Here is a 20,599-nt window from a genome sequence, read left to right on the forward strand (position 1 = left end):
CAGAAAAATAAATGACCCAATCAAAAAATGGGCCAAAGAACTAAATAGACATTGCTCCAAAGAAGACATACAGATGGCTAACAAACACATGAAAAGATGCTCAACATCACTCATTATCAGAGAAATGCAAATCAAAACCACTATGAGGTACCATTTCACACCAGTCAGAATGGCTGTAATCCAAAAGTCTACAAATAATAAATGCTGGAGAGGGTGTGGAGAAAAGGGAACCCTCTTACACTGTTGGTGGGAATGCAAACTAGTACAGCCACTATGGAGAACAGTGTGGAGATTCCTTAAAAAACTGGAAATAGAACTGCCCTATGGCCCAGCAATCCCACTGCTGGGCATACACACTGAGGAAACCAGAAGGGAAAGAGACATGTGTACCCCAATGTTCATCGCAGCACTGTTTATAATAGCCAGGACATGGAAGCAACCTAGATATCCATCAGCAGATGAATGGATAAGAAAGCAGTGGTACATATACACAATGGAGTATTACTCAGCCATTAAAAAGAATACATTTGAATCAGTTCTAATGAGGTGGATGAAACTGGAGCCTATTATACAGAGTGAAGTAAGCCAGAAAGAAAAACACCCATACAGGATACTAACGCATATATATGGAATTTAGAAAGATGGTAACAATAACCCTGTGTACGAGACAGCAAAAGAGACACTGATGTATAGAACAGTCTTATGGACTCTGTGGGAGAGGGAGAGGGTGGGAAGATTTGGGAGAATGGCATTGAAACATGTAAAATATCATGTATGAAACGAGTTGCCAGTCCAGGTTCGACGCACGATACTGGATGCTTGGGGCTGGTGCACTGGGACGACCCAGGGGGATGGTGTGGGGAGGGAGGAGGGAGGAGGGTTCAGGATGGGGAACACATGTATACCTGTGGCAGATTCATTTTGATATTTGGCAAAACTAATACAATTATGTAAAGTTTAAAAATAAAATAAAATTTAAAAAAAAAAGAAAAAGAATTGTTCTTGAAGTAGAATTTTATCGGAGCAAAGAAATCAACAATAAGAATTACTGAGGTACAGCATTAGGCAAAAAATTCAAAATGAATTCCATGACTTAACTATCTATATTAGAATTGACATTCATAAATGAGATGTCAGAGAGATGCATTATACATTAACACATTGATTTTGACTGAAAACAAATGAAATCAAATGTTTCCTGGCAGCAAGTAAGCTGAATTTATCTCCTTTCTGTCTGGCTTTGTCAATCAGGTTTCAGAGCAGACACATTTTTTTTTTAATTGAAAGATCCATATCTACTACTCTGAAATAATGATGAAAATACATTGAATACATATGACAAAATGTAATTCATAGGAAGTATTAGCAAATACATACTGAAATGAATGATATTCCAATTTTTCAACCCACTTAAGAATTTAACATATCAAACAAGGTACATTTGTGTGAAAGGGTAACAGAAGTAATTCAAAGTTATTAAATTTTTGTAGTAATTTTTTGGTAAAGTTCCCAGAAAATGAATGATCCATGTGATTAGGTAACAAATACTTTTCCACATCAGTTGGTTCCTAATGCTTTATTTCAGCAAAATTGGCACAAGACTGTGTTATCAAATAGATAATAAATGATGGAGCACTATGCAATTATTTTTTGCTTATAATAAAAGTCTGATTATATTGCTTACAAAACTATCCTGTTTCCTATTTTTTATCTATTGATATGTTGGAACATATTTTCTTACAGCTTGGTGGTCAAGTCACTAAGTCATGTCCGATTCTTGCAACCCCATGATATAGCCCACCAGTCTTCTCTGTCCATGGCATTCTCCAGGCAAGAATACTGGAGTGGGTTGTCATTTCCTTTTTTAGGGTTCTTAGAGCTTACATATATAAAAATTAAAAGAAGGCAAATAATTTACTTTGAAATAATTCATATTAATTTATATTTCTAGAAAAATCCCACAGTAATTAACAAAGCTCTATCAATTCATTAAATCATGCATTTTCTTTTTTTTTAATTTAATTTAATTTTTAAACTTTACATTATTGTATTATCAAGGAACAGATAACGTGTCTTTAAAAGTTATCAATACTTGTAATACATATAACTTTAATTGCATATTATCAGTAATTATAATAATTCAAATCATAGTGATTTTTAAAATTATTTTCATTATTAGAAAACTATATTTTATGTAATTCATGCTACAAAATTTTGTATTATTTATAAGTTTCAGAAAAACATATATATATATATATTTTCAATCATTGATTTTTATAGTAGAGATATGACTGTGATTAAAGAAAGATGTTTAGAAATAAAATGTAATATATTGGTACAAAAACTTGTAGGACAGTGAAATGAAATGGTGACTTCAAGGAGAGCACACACACACACACACACACACACATACCCATTGCTCATTTGTTCTTTTTAAAGGAGAATATTGATGCCAGATTGCTGGGATTAGATTCCATCAGTACATACAGATATATGATGTAATATTTTTATTTTAAGATATTTATAATACAAGAGATTGCCTACTTTTGATCTATTTAATGTATGATAAAAATTTTAGATGTGAACTTCATCACATTCAAGGGAGTCCTTATTTTTTCACCCTCTTCATATTCCTTTAGGTAGGACATGAGCTATTTTTTGTTCAGTCACTCAGGTGTGTCTGTCTCTTTGTGACCCCATGGACTGCAGCATGCTGGGATTCCCTGACCTTCACCATCTCCCAGAGCTTGCTCAAACTCATGCCCGTTGAGACATGAGCTATACAGCTCTGAGGATCTCTGGTCAGCTGATCATTTTCATAGTTTTCTGTCTTACTAGACTTTATGTTTGTGTGATGCAAATTAGAACTTTATTCATCTCCCAAGAATTTATTAAATTTCTTAAATTTTTATTTGCCAAATATTGCTTCTTTCTTTCTCTACTCTCATCATGAAGTTCCAATTAACTGTGTTATTAGATAATTTAGTCATGACCTACGTGTCTTTTCTTTTGGAAGAAAAGTTATGTCCAACCTAGACAGCATATTAAAAAGTGGAGACAATACTTTGCCAACAATGGTCTGTCTAGTCAAAGCTATGGTTTTTCCAGTAGTCATGTGTGGATGTGAGAGTTGGACTATAAAGAAATCTGAGCGCCGAAGAATTGATGCTTTTGAACTGTGGTGTTGGGGAAGACTCTTGAAAGTACCTTGAACTGCAAGGAGACACAACCAGTCCATCCTAAAGGAAATCAGTCTTGAATATTCATTGGGAGGACTGATGCTGAAGCTGAAACTCCAATACTTTGGCCACCTGAAGCAAATAACTGACTCTTGTTTTTGAAAAGACCGTGATGCTGGGAAAGATTGAAGGCAGGAGGAGAAGGGAATGGCAGAGGATAAGATGGTTGGATGGCATCACTGACTCAATGGATCTGAGTTTGAGTGGACTCTGGGAGTTGATGGACAGGGAAGCCTGATGTGTTGCAGTCCACGGGGTTGCAAAGAGTCAGACATGACTGAGTGACTGAACTGTGTCCTTACTACTGTTTTCTGTTCTTTATATCCATTTGCCATTTTATTATTCTGTGTTCAATATTTTTTATGACATATACCAGTTTGCTGTTTATCCTTTCAGCTGTGTCTAGTCTGCTATTAAATCTATTATTGGTAACTCCTATATGTATGTGTGCATGTGTTTGTATGTATGTATATATATTTTATTTGCAGAATTTCCATTTGGTTATAATTTTTAGTTTCCAATTCTTTGTCAAAATTGTCTACAGTGTTTGTTTAATTCTTTATTGGGTGACTGAAATTAATTTATAGTTCATTTTTTATAAACTATTCTTTCTTATTTATATGCTCATTATTTTTATTAAATTTTGATGCTGTGCTTTACAAAAATAATTTAAAATTCTTGATGTTTTCTTTCTCCAGAGAAGGTTTTCTTTGATTTGCAGTAGCATTTCAATCCATTTTAATTGACTTGTTTGAAAGTATGCTTTAAACCTATGAAATCTAATTTTTTGTTTAATTACTGCTTGAATATATAGCCCTTATGTATTTCTACAAATCTGGAGAAATTTACTATCTTTATCATGACTGGCTCTAAACTTCAATTTTTGATTTGCTAACTGGACAAAACTCTAAGACAAAAGCTGTGTGGTTTGCACCTCAGGGATCCTTTTCTTGTCATGGTAGTTCTAGACATCCTCACTTTTATTGGACTTTGGATCCTTTTGAACAGATTTTTAGAAGTTGAATTACAGTTTATTTACAATGTCATGTTAGTTTCAAGTGTACAGCAAAGTGATTTTGTGCCATATATATGTATATATATGTAAGAATCTCTCTGCACATACTTTTTAGATTATTTTGCATTATAAGATATTGACTATAGTTCCCTGCACTATATAGTGTAGACAGATTATTTTAATATGCCTTCTATATTTTCTAGTTGCTCCTAGTGAGAAGTTTGGTTGAAAAAAACTGATCCTCCAATACTGGACATGGTTATATTTTACTCAGTGGGTTTTCAGCTTGTAACACTTGCCCTGCTCACATGCTTACTTTCACAATATCCCCTAGGCTCAGAACTCTTCTTCCTTAGCTTTGTCTCACAATCGAGGAGACTTTCTAATAATGGTTTCATCAGTATTTTTACTCTATTGTTTCTGTACATTAATAAAATGTCTATAGGACAGCCTTCAATCCCTCTGAGTTGTCTGTTAAAACAGTCCAAGTTTTCTCTCTAGGTATTAATTATTCTTTACATTAATGATCTAGTTGTAAAGTTAAAGAGTTTTTAGTGGTCTGACTATAAATCTCTTTTCCAAAAATGTTATTTTTAGTATGGTTTTACAGAATATCAGTTTCCTTTCTTTAGACTGATAGATAGATATGAAGCAGAGATAACATGCAACAGAAATCCTTGCATGTCTAAAGCTAAACTCATCATTTTCTGCCAGCAATCTTTCCTTCTCAAATTACTTTTCCACCCTTTTCTATTTCTGCTAAGGCACTATCATTTTTACAGATTGAAAAGTATACTGTAACTACTTGGTTTATAACAGTTTAAGTGTTACATAAATTCTCTGATTTTCTTTTCATTTTTTATTTTTTTAAATTGAGATAATCAGTGGGTTCCATATATCTGATCCAAAGTCCTGAGTCTCATTAACAGGGACTCTGACTTAGCCAGATTTTAACACTGAATATCAGTATTTTCAGATATTAGATATTTCTGAAGTATACAGTCATTTGATGACCTATAGGACTAGACTTTTAAGAATATATCTAGCTTTACCAGTTTACTCCTCCAAGTCATTTGACATATTTCACCTGCCTTACATCATATTAAGTACTGTCTAGTAGATCCCATTCCTCTTCTCCTGTCTCCTAAAAAATTGCCTTTTTATCCCCTTTTCTTTGGTTTAGATATTTTTAGTATTCTGTCTAAATTAATTTTTTTTCTTTATATCTTTTGCATATAAATTAAAGGACTACTCAGAGTACTTTCATGGCTAAACTTCATTTAAATACAAGTGAACTAACTCCCTATACTTCATCCTGAAATAAGAGCCCCAAGAACATTACCCTGGATCTATTTTTCTAAGCAACTCACTCATTGCATTCTCATAGTGCATATGAATTAAAACAATATTACTAATTGCTATTTTAAAAAATATGTTCCATAGTTCATTTGTGTGTGATATTGCTGATGTATTATCCCATGACCCCACCAAATCTCTTAAAGTTGAAAAGTATCCATGTATCAAATAATGTTCCAGTCTGCCTTTTTAATGAAAGGTTTTATTAATCTTATGAACCTAATGTGGTTGCTTTACCAATTAATTATACCTAGTGAAATATACGTAGCCTGACTCTAGTACTTAAGTACTATTGTATAATATCATTGTATACTTCTAATATTATATATTATATTGCCTCTTCTACTAAATATATTGCAAATGCTTTTAGGGGAAAAATTGATCATCTTCATATTGTACTTTCCCTAGAAAGTCTCTTCCAAATGGAAGGCATTCAATATTTATTTGAGATGAAATAAAAATGAATAGTAAAGCAATAAATATGTGTTGAGTACTTTTCCTGACCAATCTATGGTAGCATTAGTCTGAAAGAATGAGATAAGTACAATTGTCAAGATTTTTACAAGATAGACTTTTTCCCCTAAATGTTAAATCATGATTTTAGTTAAATTAAAGTTGTAGATAATTATTGTATATAAAAAAAGTGTTTTTGTTTTGTTTTGCTTTGTTGTTTTTTTGTTGTTGTTGTTGTTAGAAAGGAAGCATGTAAAAGAGGTAAAAATCAAATTTTGTGGTAAATAGCTGTGAAGTATTGAGTAAATTTTCCTTTACTTTTATGTTTATTTTTACCTACTGATTATATTGTATATTTACCCTTTTGATTAGATTTTTGTAGCGAATGCTTAAATGTAAAACAAGTAGAGATCCCTAAATATTTTTGATAGCCTTATTTTTATTCTTGATATATTCTTAAGAATTAGTAACTTAACTTGCATGTGGAAAAGTAATAAACTGTATCACTATGACTGACAAGGAATAATCAGTGTAACAACTCAGTCTCTCTGATGACTTCCCTGTAGTCAATTGAAGTGATCATTTGAAAAACATACTCCTATAAAGTTATGTGTTTTAATGACATGAGATACAGCAACATTTCATAACACTTTTGCCAATGCTGCAAATAATATCTAAGTAGAGATGAGCTGATAGTTTGAAGGTAAAATAAAAATATTGGAAGTATTTGAAAATAAGTGGAAAAGAAATGCATACATCTCATTTCAAAATATATAAAGGTAAGTTCTATCTACATTACATAAAATAATCAAATATTCTGATCAATAAATTCAAATAGCCAATTAAGTCAATTTAAAAAATAAAATCAGATAATTTGAGATATTAAATGCTTTATAATTTCCCAGACTCTTGAATAGTGCTTGGAGTTAGTATATGTTGAACAAAATGAAAAACATTTGAAAATTTTTCAAAATTCAGTAATTTTTCTAATGATCATATTAAAATATGCATAAACCTGTAACTTAATATGCTACATTTTTGACATTTTCTGAATATTGTAATTATGTATTATATTTTGGCCTTTATCAAAATGAATTTCCTTTTTCGGTTTGTTCTTTAAGGGCTGCAAGTCCTACTTCCAGACTACCTTCAGGAGCGTTTTGTACAAGCAGCTTTGAGCTATATTGCTTGCAACTCAGAGGGAGAGTTTATCTGCAAGGACAATGATTGCTGGTGTCATTGTGGCCCCAAGTTCCCAGAATGCAATTGCCCTTCCATGGACATTCAAGCCATGGAAGAGAATCTTCTTCGCATAACTGAAACCTGGAAAGCCTACAACATTGACTTTGAGGAATCAGGTAAGACATATATTTTTATCTAACACTTCTAAACTTCACCAAAAAAAATATTATATTGAACAGACAATTTTACCCTTTTGGAAGAAACTATTACATACTTGGAAGAAATTTATTCAATTTGTTATTATTCTTTGTGGATATTGCTTTTATTGTTGGTTATTCAGTATTTTACTGAAACCCTATGTGGTACTTTTTGTACGCTATGTACTATGGTAGTAGAACCTAGCCCTCTCTTGAGCTGACATATTAATCATTTAATAAAGAAGGTCCCTACCTTTTTCAATATAAGAATTTAAACTATGGACTGAAAAAAAGTGCACAGCCTAGAAGTTGAGAATTATGTAATTGTGCTTTATCTGGTGGATTTTCTGAGCTCTTTGAGAGCTCTGAAGAGACAGAACTCTCAGGTCGCTCTGAAGGATGGCCCCAAGTGGTAAGGGAGGAGCCAGCATTACAGAGGAGTTTTTAGAACAAAAACCAGGTAGTTGGAACATCAAAAGATTCTGTTGATTAAGGAAAACCAGACATCTCAAGTTAAGGAATTTACTGCTTTTCTGTGTACTGTTGTTGTTTAGTATCTAAGTTGTGTCCGACACTTTTGTGAGCCCATAGACCCTGGACTATGGCTCACCAGGTTCCTCTGTCCATAGGATTTTTCAGGCAAGAATACTGGAGTGCATTGCTATTTCCTTCTCTATTTCAATGTAAGAGAAGATGAAAAGTCAAGGCTGATGGAAGTCTTTCCTGTATTATGCACTTCAGGTTTTGGGGCCAATATCCTATGCTTTTCCTGAGTCACCTTAGGGTGCAACCTGGCAGGGCTGCTGCAGTATCTGATAGGCTGATGGTTTGCATTCTGTTTCCATCTTACATTCCCTCAGGGCTCACGTTGGGGCAGCTGTGGTGGCCGAAAGTCCAGACAGCCTGTGTTTACTGACATGGCAGGTGGCATTCTTAGTCCAATACCTCCGATTCCCTTCTGGACTATTCTCGTGGGCCCTGAGTTCCACCTCAGAGGCAAGATCCAGAGAAGGATTTTTCTATACTTTCTTCACATTAAAGGGAATCTCATGAATGTGTACTTTTACTCTACTACTTATTTTAAAACCAAATTTAGATCAGCTTTGATCTAGTAAGGTCTGTGGAGCTTGTTTCTGCTATTTCTGAATTCTTGAGTACTACTTGTGTTTCCCATATTGTTACTTATAGAATAGAGTATGTTACCTATAATGGCCTTCATTTCATAAAGCAGTGAACTTTAATAAAAAGTTGAGTGCCTCAACATGAAATGAAAAATGATGATAACAACATATATGATCATTCTTGTTAATAGAATAATAAAAGTCCTCAGAATGTGGTAAGTATAGTTATGTAGCATTTAGTCAAAAGTGTTGGACATGACTAAGTTTCAAATTAGCAAAGAGGTTTTAATTGCCAAGAGGTCAGATTATATTCTTGAAAGTTATAATTTTGCCAGTGATTCATTTAACTGAACTCACTTAAAACAATGACAATGAAATTTAATACATGTTCACAATAAAAATCCTTAATTTAGGAATAGAAAGAACATATCTCAACATAATAAAGGCTGTATATGACAAGCCCAACAGCTAACATCAGACAAGAAAAACACTATAAATGATTTCAATAAGCCCTCACCATTTTGCATAGTAGAACCACAAAATTATAAAATAAAATGGAAAGTAATAGACCTAGGAAGAATTCGTAGATACATATTTTCTTTATATATATATATGTATATATTAATCAAAATAGTATATAATAAATTATCCTCTTCAATTTTAGTAATATTTCTCTTTATATAAAAAGGAAAATCTGTCTAGAATTAAGCAGTTTCTTGACGTTGTAATGAATTTCTAAACTCAAATTCTTCCTTTTAGTTTTTCTATAGAACACTCATAAGTAATATATTAGAAACCTAATTTTATATTCAAGTAGAACCATCTGATGTTTAAAAATAATGATGAAATGCAACACTTTTAGATAAGCTATAATATAAAGTAGTCTTCTTAGGGTTAGATTTAAAGAGGAAAAACAAACCTTCTGTCTACATATTACAGTGTATGGCGTGTTAGATCAGAGAACCTTAGAAGCCCCAAGTCTATAGAACTCACATAGGAATGCTACCTGTATTATTTTGCTTTGAGAGAATATTTTAGAAAATCACCAAGTGAAAACTGGGGGTTTTGTTTCAGGTGATATGTTGTAGATTGAAGTAGGCCAATACATGTGTTGATAGTAAATAAAAGTTGAATAGTTTTTAAAATTATACATTTAAATATATAATAGATCATAAAAGTCACAACTGCATGGACTAAAATTCCTGGCACAAGATATAAGCTTAGGATTCATAACTTTTTTTTTTTTATTTCTACTTTGCTTCCTTTCTGTCTTTCTTTCCTTCTTTCTTTCTTGTTTTATTCATTAATTTGTTTACCTATGTGAACAGAGGCTGAGGACTCATCATTTCACCAAGCAGAGTGGCTGATGGGCAAAAAGGAAACCAGCAAAGCTTCTAATGGTTGTGGAGAGTAGAATGACAAAATCTTAGACTTAATAGGCTTAAAGAAGTTTAATTTACCACAAGATATTTGCTGAATTTCAGATAGTGCTGGATGCTAAAGAAGTATTCAAAAATCTTTGCAAGCAGATGAAATTTACCACAGACTTTCAAGTGCTTGAGGGATAAAAGCTCTCCAGAGGGAGGAGATTGAAAATAAAACAGGAAAGGATGGGATACTCCAGAGAGAATGAGGAAGTACCACTGTGTTTCTAGAACTGCTTTTCCTTAAAGCACTTTTGTCATTTCAGGGCAGAGTATGAAACTGAAAATTTAGGACTAGTCCCTGGAAAATGCTGGTATTCCAGGACAGAGAAATCAGATGAAAATTTTGCAGTCACAATTGATCGAACTAAGAAAATTAGAGGCTTAAGGAGTTTTAAATATATGGTCAACGCCCTCTTTAAGACATTTGCCTTAACCTGTGGCAGATGACTAAAGAAATAAACTAAAAACCTCTGCATGATAGAATTGAATCTTCTTCAGTGTTACAGGCCTGAAGTAGCATATGCTCACTAGGTCACTAACAGAAAGCTCTGAAGCATCATGCCCTAAGAACAGGGGAGAGTCAGAGCTAGATTGAGTTTTATGTAAGCATAACACAGCACAGATACAGCTCAAATCTTGATCCTAAAGAGGTTATCCTTAAAAGTTCAACTCCGTATGTTTGTTATATATAAAGAGGGTGGCCTCTTTAGGAGGAAAAAAAAAAAAAAAAAACGTTTTCTAAAACCTCTGCAGTTCTTTTTATTTATGATGAACATAAATCTCTAATCATCAGCATGTGAGTAGACCTTAAGGCTAATATCAAACGAAAAGAAACCAGGCCTCCCACGTCACTCAGTGGTAAACAATCTGTCTGCCAATGCAGGAGATGTGGGTTCGATCCCTGGGTTGGGAAGATCCCATGGAGGAGAAAATGGCAACATGCTCTGGTATTCTTGCCTGAAAAAAACCTCATGGACAGGAGCCTGCTGGGGTCACAAAGAGTCGGACATGACTAAGAGACTGAGCACACATGAACCAGCAACAGATGCAAGATGATTCAGATATAGAAATTAGTAAGAACAAATTTCACATAGTTATCATGAAAATGTTCAAAAATGAAAGGAAAAGAAGGATAAAATAGATGGAGTAGTGCAGACGTCACCCGAGATTTGGGTGATTTATGAAACAAACTAAAGGACATTCTAAAACATCAAAATTTAGTATCTGAAATCAGTAACTCAAAATTTTGTTCTAGTAGAAATCTTGGCTTAGTAGATGACAGGATCAGTGACCATGGAGACAAGAAAATAAAATAGAAATGGTGAAATGGGATCAGTGAGGAAACCAACAACAAAATATTGGATAGATGCATGAGAAGCGTGTGAGATATGCTTGAAAGGTCTAAGGTATTTTACAGTTTGAGACACAAGAAGAATGAAGGGGAAAATGGGGTTCACCTAGGGGAAAATGTAAAGGATATAGACTTTTAAAAAACTGAAAACCCAAATTCAACCTACAGATTCAAAAAGCACAATGAATACAAAGAAAAGTAAATTCAAGCAAAACCACATTTCGGCATATCTGTTGAAAAAAAGAATAAAATTCTTCCAATATAACTAGAGGAAAAAAAAAAAACATTACTTCCATTGGACTAATAATAAGCCTGACTTATCAAAACAAAAACACAAACAGATTTTGGCATCTTTAAAGTGCTAAAAATATAACAATGTAGAATTATGTACCACTAAAAAAAAATGAAGGTGAAAATAAAGATGTGTTCAGACAAGAAATGCTAATGGAAACTTGACCATGTAAAGGGGAAGAGGAATGCCAGAGATAGAAAAGGTATGTGAGAAAATATAAGTGAATACCACCTGTACAAAATAATAATTATGAGATTATCTGGAAATAAAATATAGGTAAGATTTTAATGTATGACAATAGTGTAATAATGGGTGGTATTTGGAAAGAGTTTCTAAGGATCCCAACTTACTAGCATTGTTGAGGATGTGCTTAGGAGATGTATTTTGCATTAGAGTGAAATAAATCAAGAATAATATCTGGAATATCTACTAAAATAAGAAAAATGTTTATAGCTAAGAAAATAAGATAAAACATTTTTGATCACCCTATAATAAGACAATAAAGGAGAAAACAGAAGAAAAATTATCTGGGTCAAATAGATAAATAGAGGAAGGTTTAGACTGTCTAGATAGAAATCCAAAAGAAATATGTACATATTTGAAACAATGAATACCCAAAAATGTACAAGAATGTTCACAGTAGCTTTTTGCTTAAGGTGAAAACTTTATCTTAAGGTGAAAACTACTAAATGTTCATCCACAAAGACAGAGTAAAAATTTGTATATTTACACAGTGGCATTCTATAAAGGTAAGGGATAAAACTATCCATCCAGAATAATATGAATAAATCTCTCTAATATCAAATTGAAAAAAAAACTGAAGTATATATGTATTTCAAAAAGAAATTGAAATATATACATATATTTATATGTGTGTATGTGCTCAGTGGCTCAACCATTTCTGACTCTTTGCAACCCCATGGACTCTAGCCCACCAGCCTCCTCTGTCCATGGGATTTTCTAGGCAAGAATACTGTAGTGGGTTGCCATTTCCCAGTGGGCAAATTTGAGCTGTGCTCGTCCAAATCAGGATTATGATGCTTTTGCTGAGGCCAGGGCTGATGCAATGGATAAAGGTCTGCATGTCTTATTTGGTATTAAAAACTCAAGATTCCTTAATCCACAGGTTGGCTACCATTGTATGTTGGGTTTCTGAAAATTTTCTGGGTTTATGCTTATGTGCATCTTACTGTATTTATAGCATAATTTAATTGCAACTTTAAAAATAAAAATAAGAATTTTGACATCTAAACAATATAAAGAACACAATCTCAGAATAAGTGAATCAATATTTTAAAATTTTGCTACATAGTGTATGCCTAAATGGTAGTAATTTAGTCAAAATTTAGTCAGAAATATTCAATGTCCAGAGGTTTTGAACTATTAGTTTAATGGTAATATTATTAATACAATCAGATGCTTTAATTTTAACTCATATTTGGATTGCCCATCTTGAGTTTAAAACTGGACTCATCATACTGGTTCACTTGTGTTAATATTGAGAAAACAATGATTTACAGGATAAATCTATTTTTTTGCATGATATTTCTGAAACTGTCTATAATGTTGAAAATGTTTATATTAATTCTTTGTTTCAATTGGTGCCTAGTGTATTTAGCTGATTTGTATCTAATGGGAGGAGTGATCTTAGTTTGCTATAAATTTTATGATCCTTCATAGGTAGTGTGGAGGGTATTCTTTTATCAATTTCAACATATAGATAGTTAAAAATGAACCTCAAATTTTATTACTATATTAGATCTTTAGCAAAAGATAACATTCACTCTTGGAACTAAGCAACTGATAAAATATTCTGTTTTTACTGTTTTATTCTCTCAAAACTAGTGAAATCTGTGGGTAACCACATTTGATAGTTTTTAAAAAAGATTTTTATCGAGAAATAAAACATTTTACCTCATAGAGGTAAAGAAAATACAAGAAGTATGAGGCAGGTACTTAATTGGGAAAAGATTTCTAAATTGTTCCCACCCCCCACAGGCACCTTTAAGTTGACAGACTTTCTTCTTGGTACCTTGACTGTAAGGAAACGCACCAACTTATTTCATACTCCTAGTGATTGGGAAAGCAGTGACAATGTGTCAAGGAAACTCTTTAGAAGTCTCCTTGAATTTTAGGTAAAATGCATAGTTATTTGTGTATATGTGTCCACAAGCCTAAAATTCAAATACAGGTGTATTCTAGGTAGACTATGCAAGTTAGAGTGGGATTTTAGGTTACTTTCAAACATTTAACTCAAATTAGCTTATATGTTGTTTTTTTATTTAAAATTTTCATTTCAAATGCAAATAATATATCTAAAAGTTATTTTGATTGAAGCTGAGGAAAAAATATTTGTACCTGTTATTTTATCAAAATAGAATAATGTGTCTGCATATAGGAAATACTTTCTTAAGTATGAATAGCGTTAAGTATAGAAGTGTGTAAATTAGAGTACACATAGTAACCATATAGAATGCAGATGCCTGCCATCACACACACAAAAATACAAAATGTACTGCAAATTGTATCGGGTCAGGATAACTTGCAAATATCTTTCTGTTGTATGTGTTTTCTATTGCTACTGAGCAAAACTAAATCAGTAAAATCAGTGTTATCTGTTATCACCATGAATAAAAGTATATCTGATTAGCATATAATACTAAGCTCTTTTTTATTTGATTATGTAGGATTCATTTTGTTCTGTTAAAAAGAGTCCTGGAAAATATACCTTTTATAGCCTGCAAATAAAAGCATCAGAAAATTCCAAAATAGAATGTATTTCTCTTTTCATATATTGCCATCTGAGAGAAGTATTGGTTGAAATATTTATATTTTAAACAAATCTATCCATTCTCTACCTTTATATTTTGAGAAACAAATGAATGTTATTTAATAAGAAATAATGATGGCATATATGTAACACTGACTATAGCAAAATAGAGCATATAGGGAAAGATACAGAGAAAAACAGAGGCAGAGAAAAAACCCTCACATGCACCCTCACAGTCACAGTGCCAAACAAAAACTAGTTTATATATTATATTTAATTATATAAAAACAAAAAATATGTTACCAATTATTTAGAGATAATTTCTACCCAGATTTGGATCAAGGAGTCAAACCTAATGAAAAAGCTGGAAGTCTTTACAGTTTTACCAATGCATCTAAATCATTAAAACCACAATTTATTTGAATTTGGATTATGCAGCTATTTAATAAAATTGCCAGAAAAAAAAAAATTAATAGCAATGTGGTATTTTTCCCATGTCACATTCTGAATTATCCTCAATTATTTTTGGATTAATAAGAATCAATAATTTAACCTGTAGCTATGTCATATGATGATAGAAGTAATACATAAGCTTAAAAAAAAATAACAGCCCTGGTTTATAAAGAACATAAATCTTTTAGAAAGTTTTAACATGGCTTCTTTACTCTTTAGAAAAATGGTGTTAGCACTTGGCGCATAGAAAATCTAGGTGTACAGTATGCTGTCAACATAGATTGTTATCAAGATCATGTCCTATTACATTTAATAATACTCATTTGATGAACCAAGAATGGCAGCTGGAGGCCACCTTGATAATGAACTTGTCTAGATGTTACTTGCAAAGAATACTGTCTATTTGATAATTCACCTGAAAATGGATAAACTTTCTACTGCTGTTATGGCAAAATGTAGTATTAAAGTTGGGTTAACTTGATTTACAAACTTAAAAAAAATGTATTTATTTCTCGTTATTTTTATCTAAACTATTCTTAACTTTCTTTCTCAGAAGTAGCTTCTCCCTCAGATGATATTTAGTTATCAATTCATGGGAAAAGACTATTTTCCAAGGAAAATAAGTATATCTAAACAAAACATTTGACATTTAACTATCAATCCATTGTGCATATTATAACTTTAATAAAATCCTACTGTTTCCTTTCAGTTCTTTTTTTCTTTCTTTGACATAAAACACCCTGATTTTTCTTCCAGGAGCCCCCATTCCCATTCTTAGTAATGCACAGCTTATGGGACTTAACTCATAATGACATCCAGAACTGCTCTCTGATGAATGCAAATGGATCACAAGAATCCATTCTCCCAGCTACAAAGATCAGTTCAAGACATATGAAAAATTGGGTCAATGATACACAGAAATATATTTCCTAGGAGTATCTCAGAGACATGGAAGATTCTCTGTTTCCCCAATAGCTATAGGAAGTGCTGTTCATTTTCCTTCTCAGATATGAAAGAATAACAAGGTCAGTAGAATGTCAGAGAACCATCTTGACACCACAGGAATTGCTTGACCCATGTGAAGTGGAAAACATTGGAAATCTAAATGTTTTTAAATCTTAAACGTCATATGATTTTTAGCTGGCAGTCTTTTTTTTTTTTTTTTTTTTTTTTTTGCATTTCAACTCATGTTTTATCCACTGGAGTTCAGTCAATTTCATGGACCTAAACTTAACCCTAACCCTAACCTACTGGAGTTCAGTCAAGTTCATGGGCCAGTGGTTACCAGGTCCAAGCTCATACTGCTCACTACATGACAAGCCAATAAGTAGAGAGATGAGTTGTTGGGACAAGGAATAGTGACTTTATTCAGAAAGCCGGCAGACCAAGACGATGGTAGAGCAGTGTCCCAAAGAACCATCTCACCCTATTTTGAATTTAGGCTTCTTTTATACTAAAAGAGGAAGGGATATAGTTGGTTTTTGCAAACTTCTTGCTTTCAGAATCCTTTGTTCTTGCTGCTGTCTATATAGATCAGGTTGTGATGTTCCTATAAACCTCTAACAAGACAGATATTATTCTCTGTTTTGCAACTTTTAATCTCTAGATGAATGAAAAGTGTTACACCTTTGAAGGTCAGAGCCATGAGAATGACTCTTGTATATTTTAGATGACACGACTGAAACGACTTAGCAGCAGCAGGCAACATTCTTGCATCTGTGCATGCTAAGTCACTTCAGTTGTATCTCTTAGCGACCCTTTGGACTGTGGCCAACTAGGCTTCTCTGTCCATTGGATTCTCCAAGCAAGTATACTGGGGTGGGTTGTCATGCTCTCCTCCAGGGGATCTTCCCAATCCAGGGATTGAACCCACTTCTCATGTCTCCTGTATTGGCAGGAGAGTTCTTTACCACCAGTGCCACCTGAGAAGCCCTGATGACATTCTTAACTTATAGAAAAAGCGATAGAATACAAAGGTTAAAGTAAAAGAATCAGATCCAGTCTGGAGTCAGATTTGTTCTTTCCTATTATACGTTAGTCACACCCAGTTCTCCCTAGATCTGTTTTCTAAATTTGCTATTTCTTTTTCTTTTTCATTCTATTTCTCTTCCTACCTCCCTCATTTGAATTATGTGACTGTGTTAAACTTCATCGGTGCCTTGTCCAGTGAGAATATTTACTGGTTCTTACATCTTTTGTCTTAGGGACATACTCCCTAAGACAAATTAATCTATTCTGTGCTCTAGCCCATTGAAACTAAATATATTATTTTAATATTAGGAATTGAGAAGCATTTGTCTTTTTCAACTCTGATTAGTTGTTTATTTATTCCCTTTTGTTTCTGCTTTCAGGCTCACTAATTCTCTTTTAAGTTTGAGGTGGTTGTATCAGACCCAAAATCTAGGTAATTAGCTATAGAAATGCGCAATCAAAAATTCTCTTTGGAGTATGCCATTACAATTATTTTTTTTTTCATACCATTTGTCCATGGCGAGCTGGCTTGGAGTCCTCTGTAAGTCGTTCCCTCCAGGACTTGGGCTGACAGTGAAGTGTCCATCTGGAGCAATGTGTCACTGTGACAGAGGGTCATAATTTGCCATACCTTGCCAGAAACAGTCATTAGCAGCAGAACTAACATTCTGGTTGCTGGCTTCTTCCCTGGCACTGTGCATTTATTGGGTGCAATGATCTTTATCACCAAGAACACAGATAACAGTTTTACCAGATGCTTCTCCACTGCTTAATGTGATGGTCATCATTCTAGCCTCTGATAGAGTGTCTCTAACCCAGCCGTGATCCACTCAGTCAGTGTCACACGTGCACACTTTTGCTTTCTTCAGCATGGACTGAGCGCTCCATTTTGGCTTCCTTTTCCATGTAAGTCAAGATCAGCTTGCTAACACGTCAATAGTAATAAACACCCCTAAAATCTCTGCTATAAAAAGTTAATTTCTCACTCATACTACGTGTCCACACAGCTTAGCTGGGGTCTTTGCACTGCATTGTCCTCACTCCTGGGTTCAGGCTGAAGGCAGTGTCCCCATCTGGAGTGGTTTGGCTATAGAGGCCATGGAAAAAGTGCTGCAAATTGTCCCTGGCTCTTACATTGATTGCTGGGAGTTAATATGAGCTACTGGAAAGCAACTCCCATTACCTGTGATCAGTTTATAGCCAAGGCTAATTTCAAAGGAAACAGAGAAGTGCCATTTTACCATATGCCTAGAAGAGGATCCAGGATGTTTGTGAATAGACGCAATATCAAGCACAGTTGGCTTTTCAGACATAAGCAACTAAAAACATCGTATTCTAACCATACAATTTTAGATAGAAATATATATTTTGCTCTTGCTATCTGAAGTTCTACAGTAATATGCTAGCAGGAAAAGGCAATGTATGTATTTGTTAATGTAATTTTGACACATTCAACCCTACTGTCCCCATCAGTTCAGTCCAGTCGCTCAGTCATGTCTGACTCTTTGCGACCCCATGAATCACAGCATGCCAGGCTTCCCTGTCCATCACCAACTCCCGGAGTTCACTCAAACTCACGTCCATCGAGTCAGTGATGCCATCCAACCATCTCATCCTCTGTCGTCCCCTTCTTCTCCTGTCCCCAATCCCTCCCAGCATCAGAGTTTTTTCCAATGAGTCAACTCTTCACATGAGGTGGCCAAAGTACTGGAGTTTCAGCTTTAGCATCAGTCCTTCCAAAGAACACCCAGGGCTGATCTCCTTCAGAATGGACTGGTTGGATCTCCTTGCAGTCCAAGGGACTCTCAAGAGTCTTCTCCAACACCACAGTTCAAAAGCATCAATTCTTCGGCTCTCAGCTTTCTTCACAGTCCAACTCTCACATCCATACATGACCACTGGACTAGACTAGACATGACCACATATCCTTGACTAGATGGACCTTTGTTGGCAAAGTAATGTCTCTGCTTTTCAATATACTATCTAGGTTGGTCAAAACTTTCCTTCCAAGGAGTAAGCGTCTTTTAATTTCATGGCTGCAATCACCATCTGCAGTGATTTTGGAGCCCCCAAAAATAAAGTCTGACACTGTTTCCACTGTTTGCCCATCTATTTCCCATGAAGTGATGGGACCAGATGCCATGATCGTAATTGTGTCCAAACTAAATAGTGGAAAATTTGATAAACAAGCTTTATTGGTAACAAGCTTTTTGATCAAACTTAATCTATCTCGTTTGTCGTTCAGTTCCTTTATTTAATTAAAGGTACTAGATCTAAAATTATTATTCTAAATTAACCACCATATATAATATTGCCTTTTCATGAGTAAAGCTTTTTGGAAGTCATATGCTTATACTTAAAACACAATTGATTTTGGTGTAAAGTTGCTTCAGTCATGCCTGATTCTTTGTGATCCTAGCAACTGTAGCCTGCCAGGTCCTTCTCTCCATGGGATTCTCCAGGCAAGAATAGCAGAGTGGATTGCCATTCCCTTCTCAGTGGCTTTCCAGGTGACCAGAGGGTAAAGAACCTGCCTGCCAATGCAGAAGGTGGTAAAACCCACCAGTTCAATCCCTGGGTTAGGAAGATTCCCTGGAGAAGGGAACGACAATCCACTGCAGTATCCTAGCATTTGGCAATTGAAATATAAGAGTAAGGGAAAGAAAATAAATTTTTTATGATATCAAATCTCAGTTGTGAGTTGTATAATATGTATATAGGTTTGAATTTATTATGATAATCTGTTCATTAACTATATTGCAATTCACAGATACTCTCAGCACCAAAAACTGTGTGCACCTTCAAGGCTGACATAGCAAAACTGATTTGGTTTTCACTGCTGTTTGTTCTGAGTAGTCACTGTTTCTGCTCTAATTCATCAATGCCTTGCTGTGTTATGTTTAATATATTATGAATACTATCTTTGCCATAGCCAAATTTTATTTTGTACTTCAATTAATTTTTTAAATCATCTGAAATAAGATGGTTGTAGAATGCCAAGCATGTGTTTTATGCAAAGATCCCTGATTTAGATCCCAAAAGGCTTTCTGCCAAGTTCCTTCTACCTGTTCCAGTTTGTCTGATGTATTTCCATACCTAGATCAGTGCCATCATCCCAATTATCTAAAAAAAGTTTAATGTTTCTTGAGGGCAAAGAACACCATATTTTTAATCAGTGACAGAAACAAGGAAAGTGTGCCATATTTGATAGACATTATGTATATTGCAATATATGTTGATTGATTTATGAATGCGATAACAAAATAGATTTTGTTAAGACATCGCCCAGGTTTTGGTTCAATCTACCTCATTTACTACCTCTTGAAATGTCGCCATAGCTATAGCAAAATTCATCTTTTTGGAGGCATATTGTCAAAAAAAAACTTCTAAGAAACAAAAATGCCTTGCCTCTATATTATGTTGTATTGTTTTTACCAAGGTATTTTGAGAGTTTTTTTGTTTGTTTATTTGTTTTGGGGGAGAGTCTTCTTTTCTATCACTGAAATCTGAATAATAGCATGAACAATTCCTTTCAATAACATGATAGATCATATAGATACATCGGAACACAAAAACACGATGTTTTTTCCATAAGTTTAAAAGTCTTTATTGTGAAGAATTATCTCTCAATATATGTGTGTGTTTGTTCTAAAGCTATCATAGTCCATATTTATTAGAACCGATAAATTGGTAACCTATCCGGTTTAGTCACAAACAAATCATTCAAGGCTTTGATTCAGCATCATAAAAGTAAAATAAATGGTGACTTTAT

General features: G+C 33.9%; 1 protein-coding gene across 4 annotated transcripts in view; it reads left to right on the forward strand.

Moving 5' to 3' along the window:
* Positions 1 to 20,599, forward strand: part of BRINP3 (BMP/retinoic acid inducible neural specific 3) — a 463,816-nt gene that overhangs the window by 295,295 nt on the left and 147,922 nt on the right. For all 4 annotated transcript variants that reach the window (XM_055581851.1, XM_055581852.1, XM_055581853.1 and 1 more), the window contains one exon: positions 7,185 to 7,421. In XM_055581851.1, the coding sequence (XP_055437826.1) occupies positions 7,185 to 7,421 (237 nt within the window). The remainder of the gene's footprint in view (positions 1 to 7,184; positions 7,422 to 20,599) is intronic.

Source organism: Bubalus kerabau, chromosome 5 (genome assembly GCF_029407905.1).
Source record: "Bubalus kerabau isolate K-KA32 ecotype Philippines breed swamp buffalo chromosome 5, PCC_UOA_SB_1v2, whole genome shotgun sequence".
NCBI lineage: Eukaryota > Metazoa > Chordata > Mammalia > Artiodactyla > Bovidae > Bubalus > Bubalus kerabau.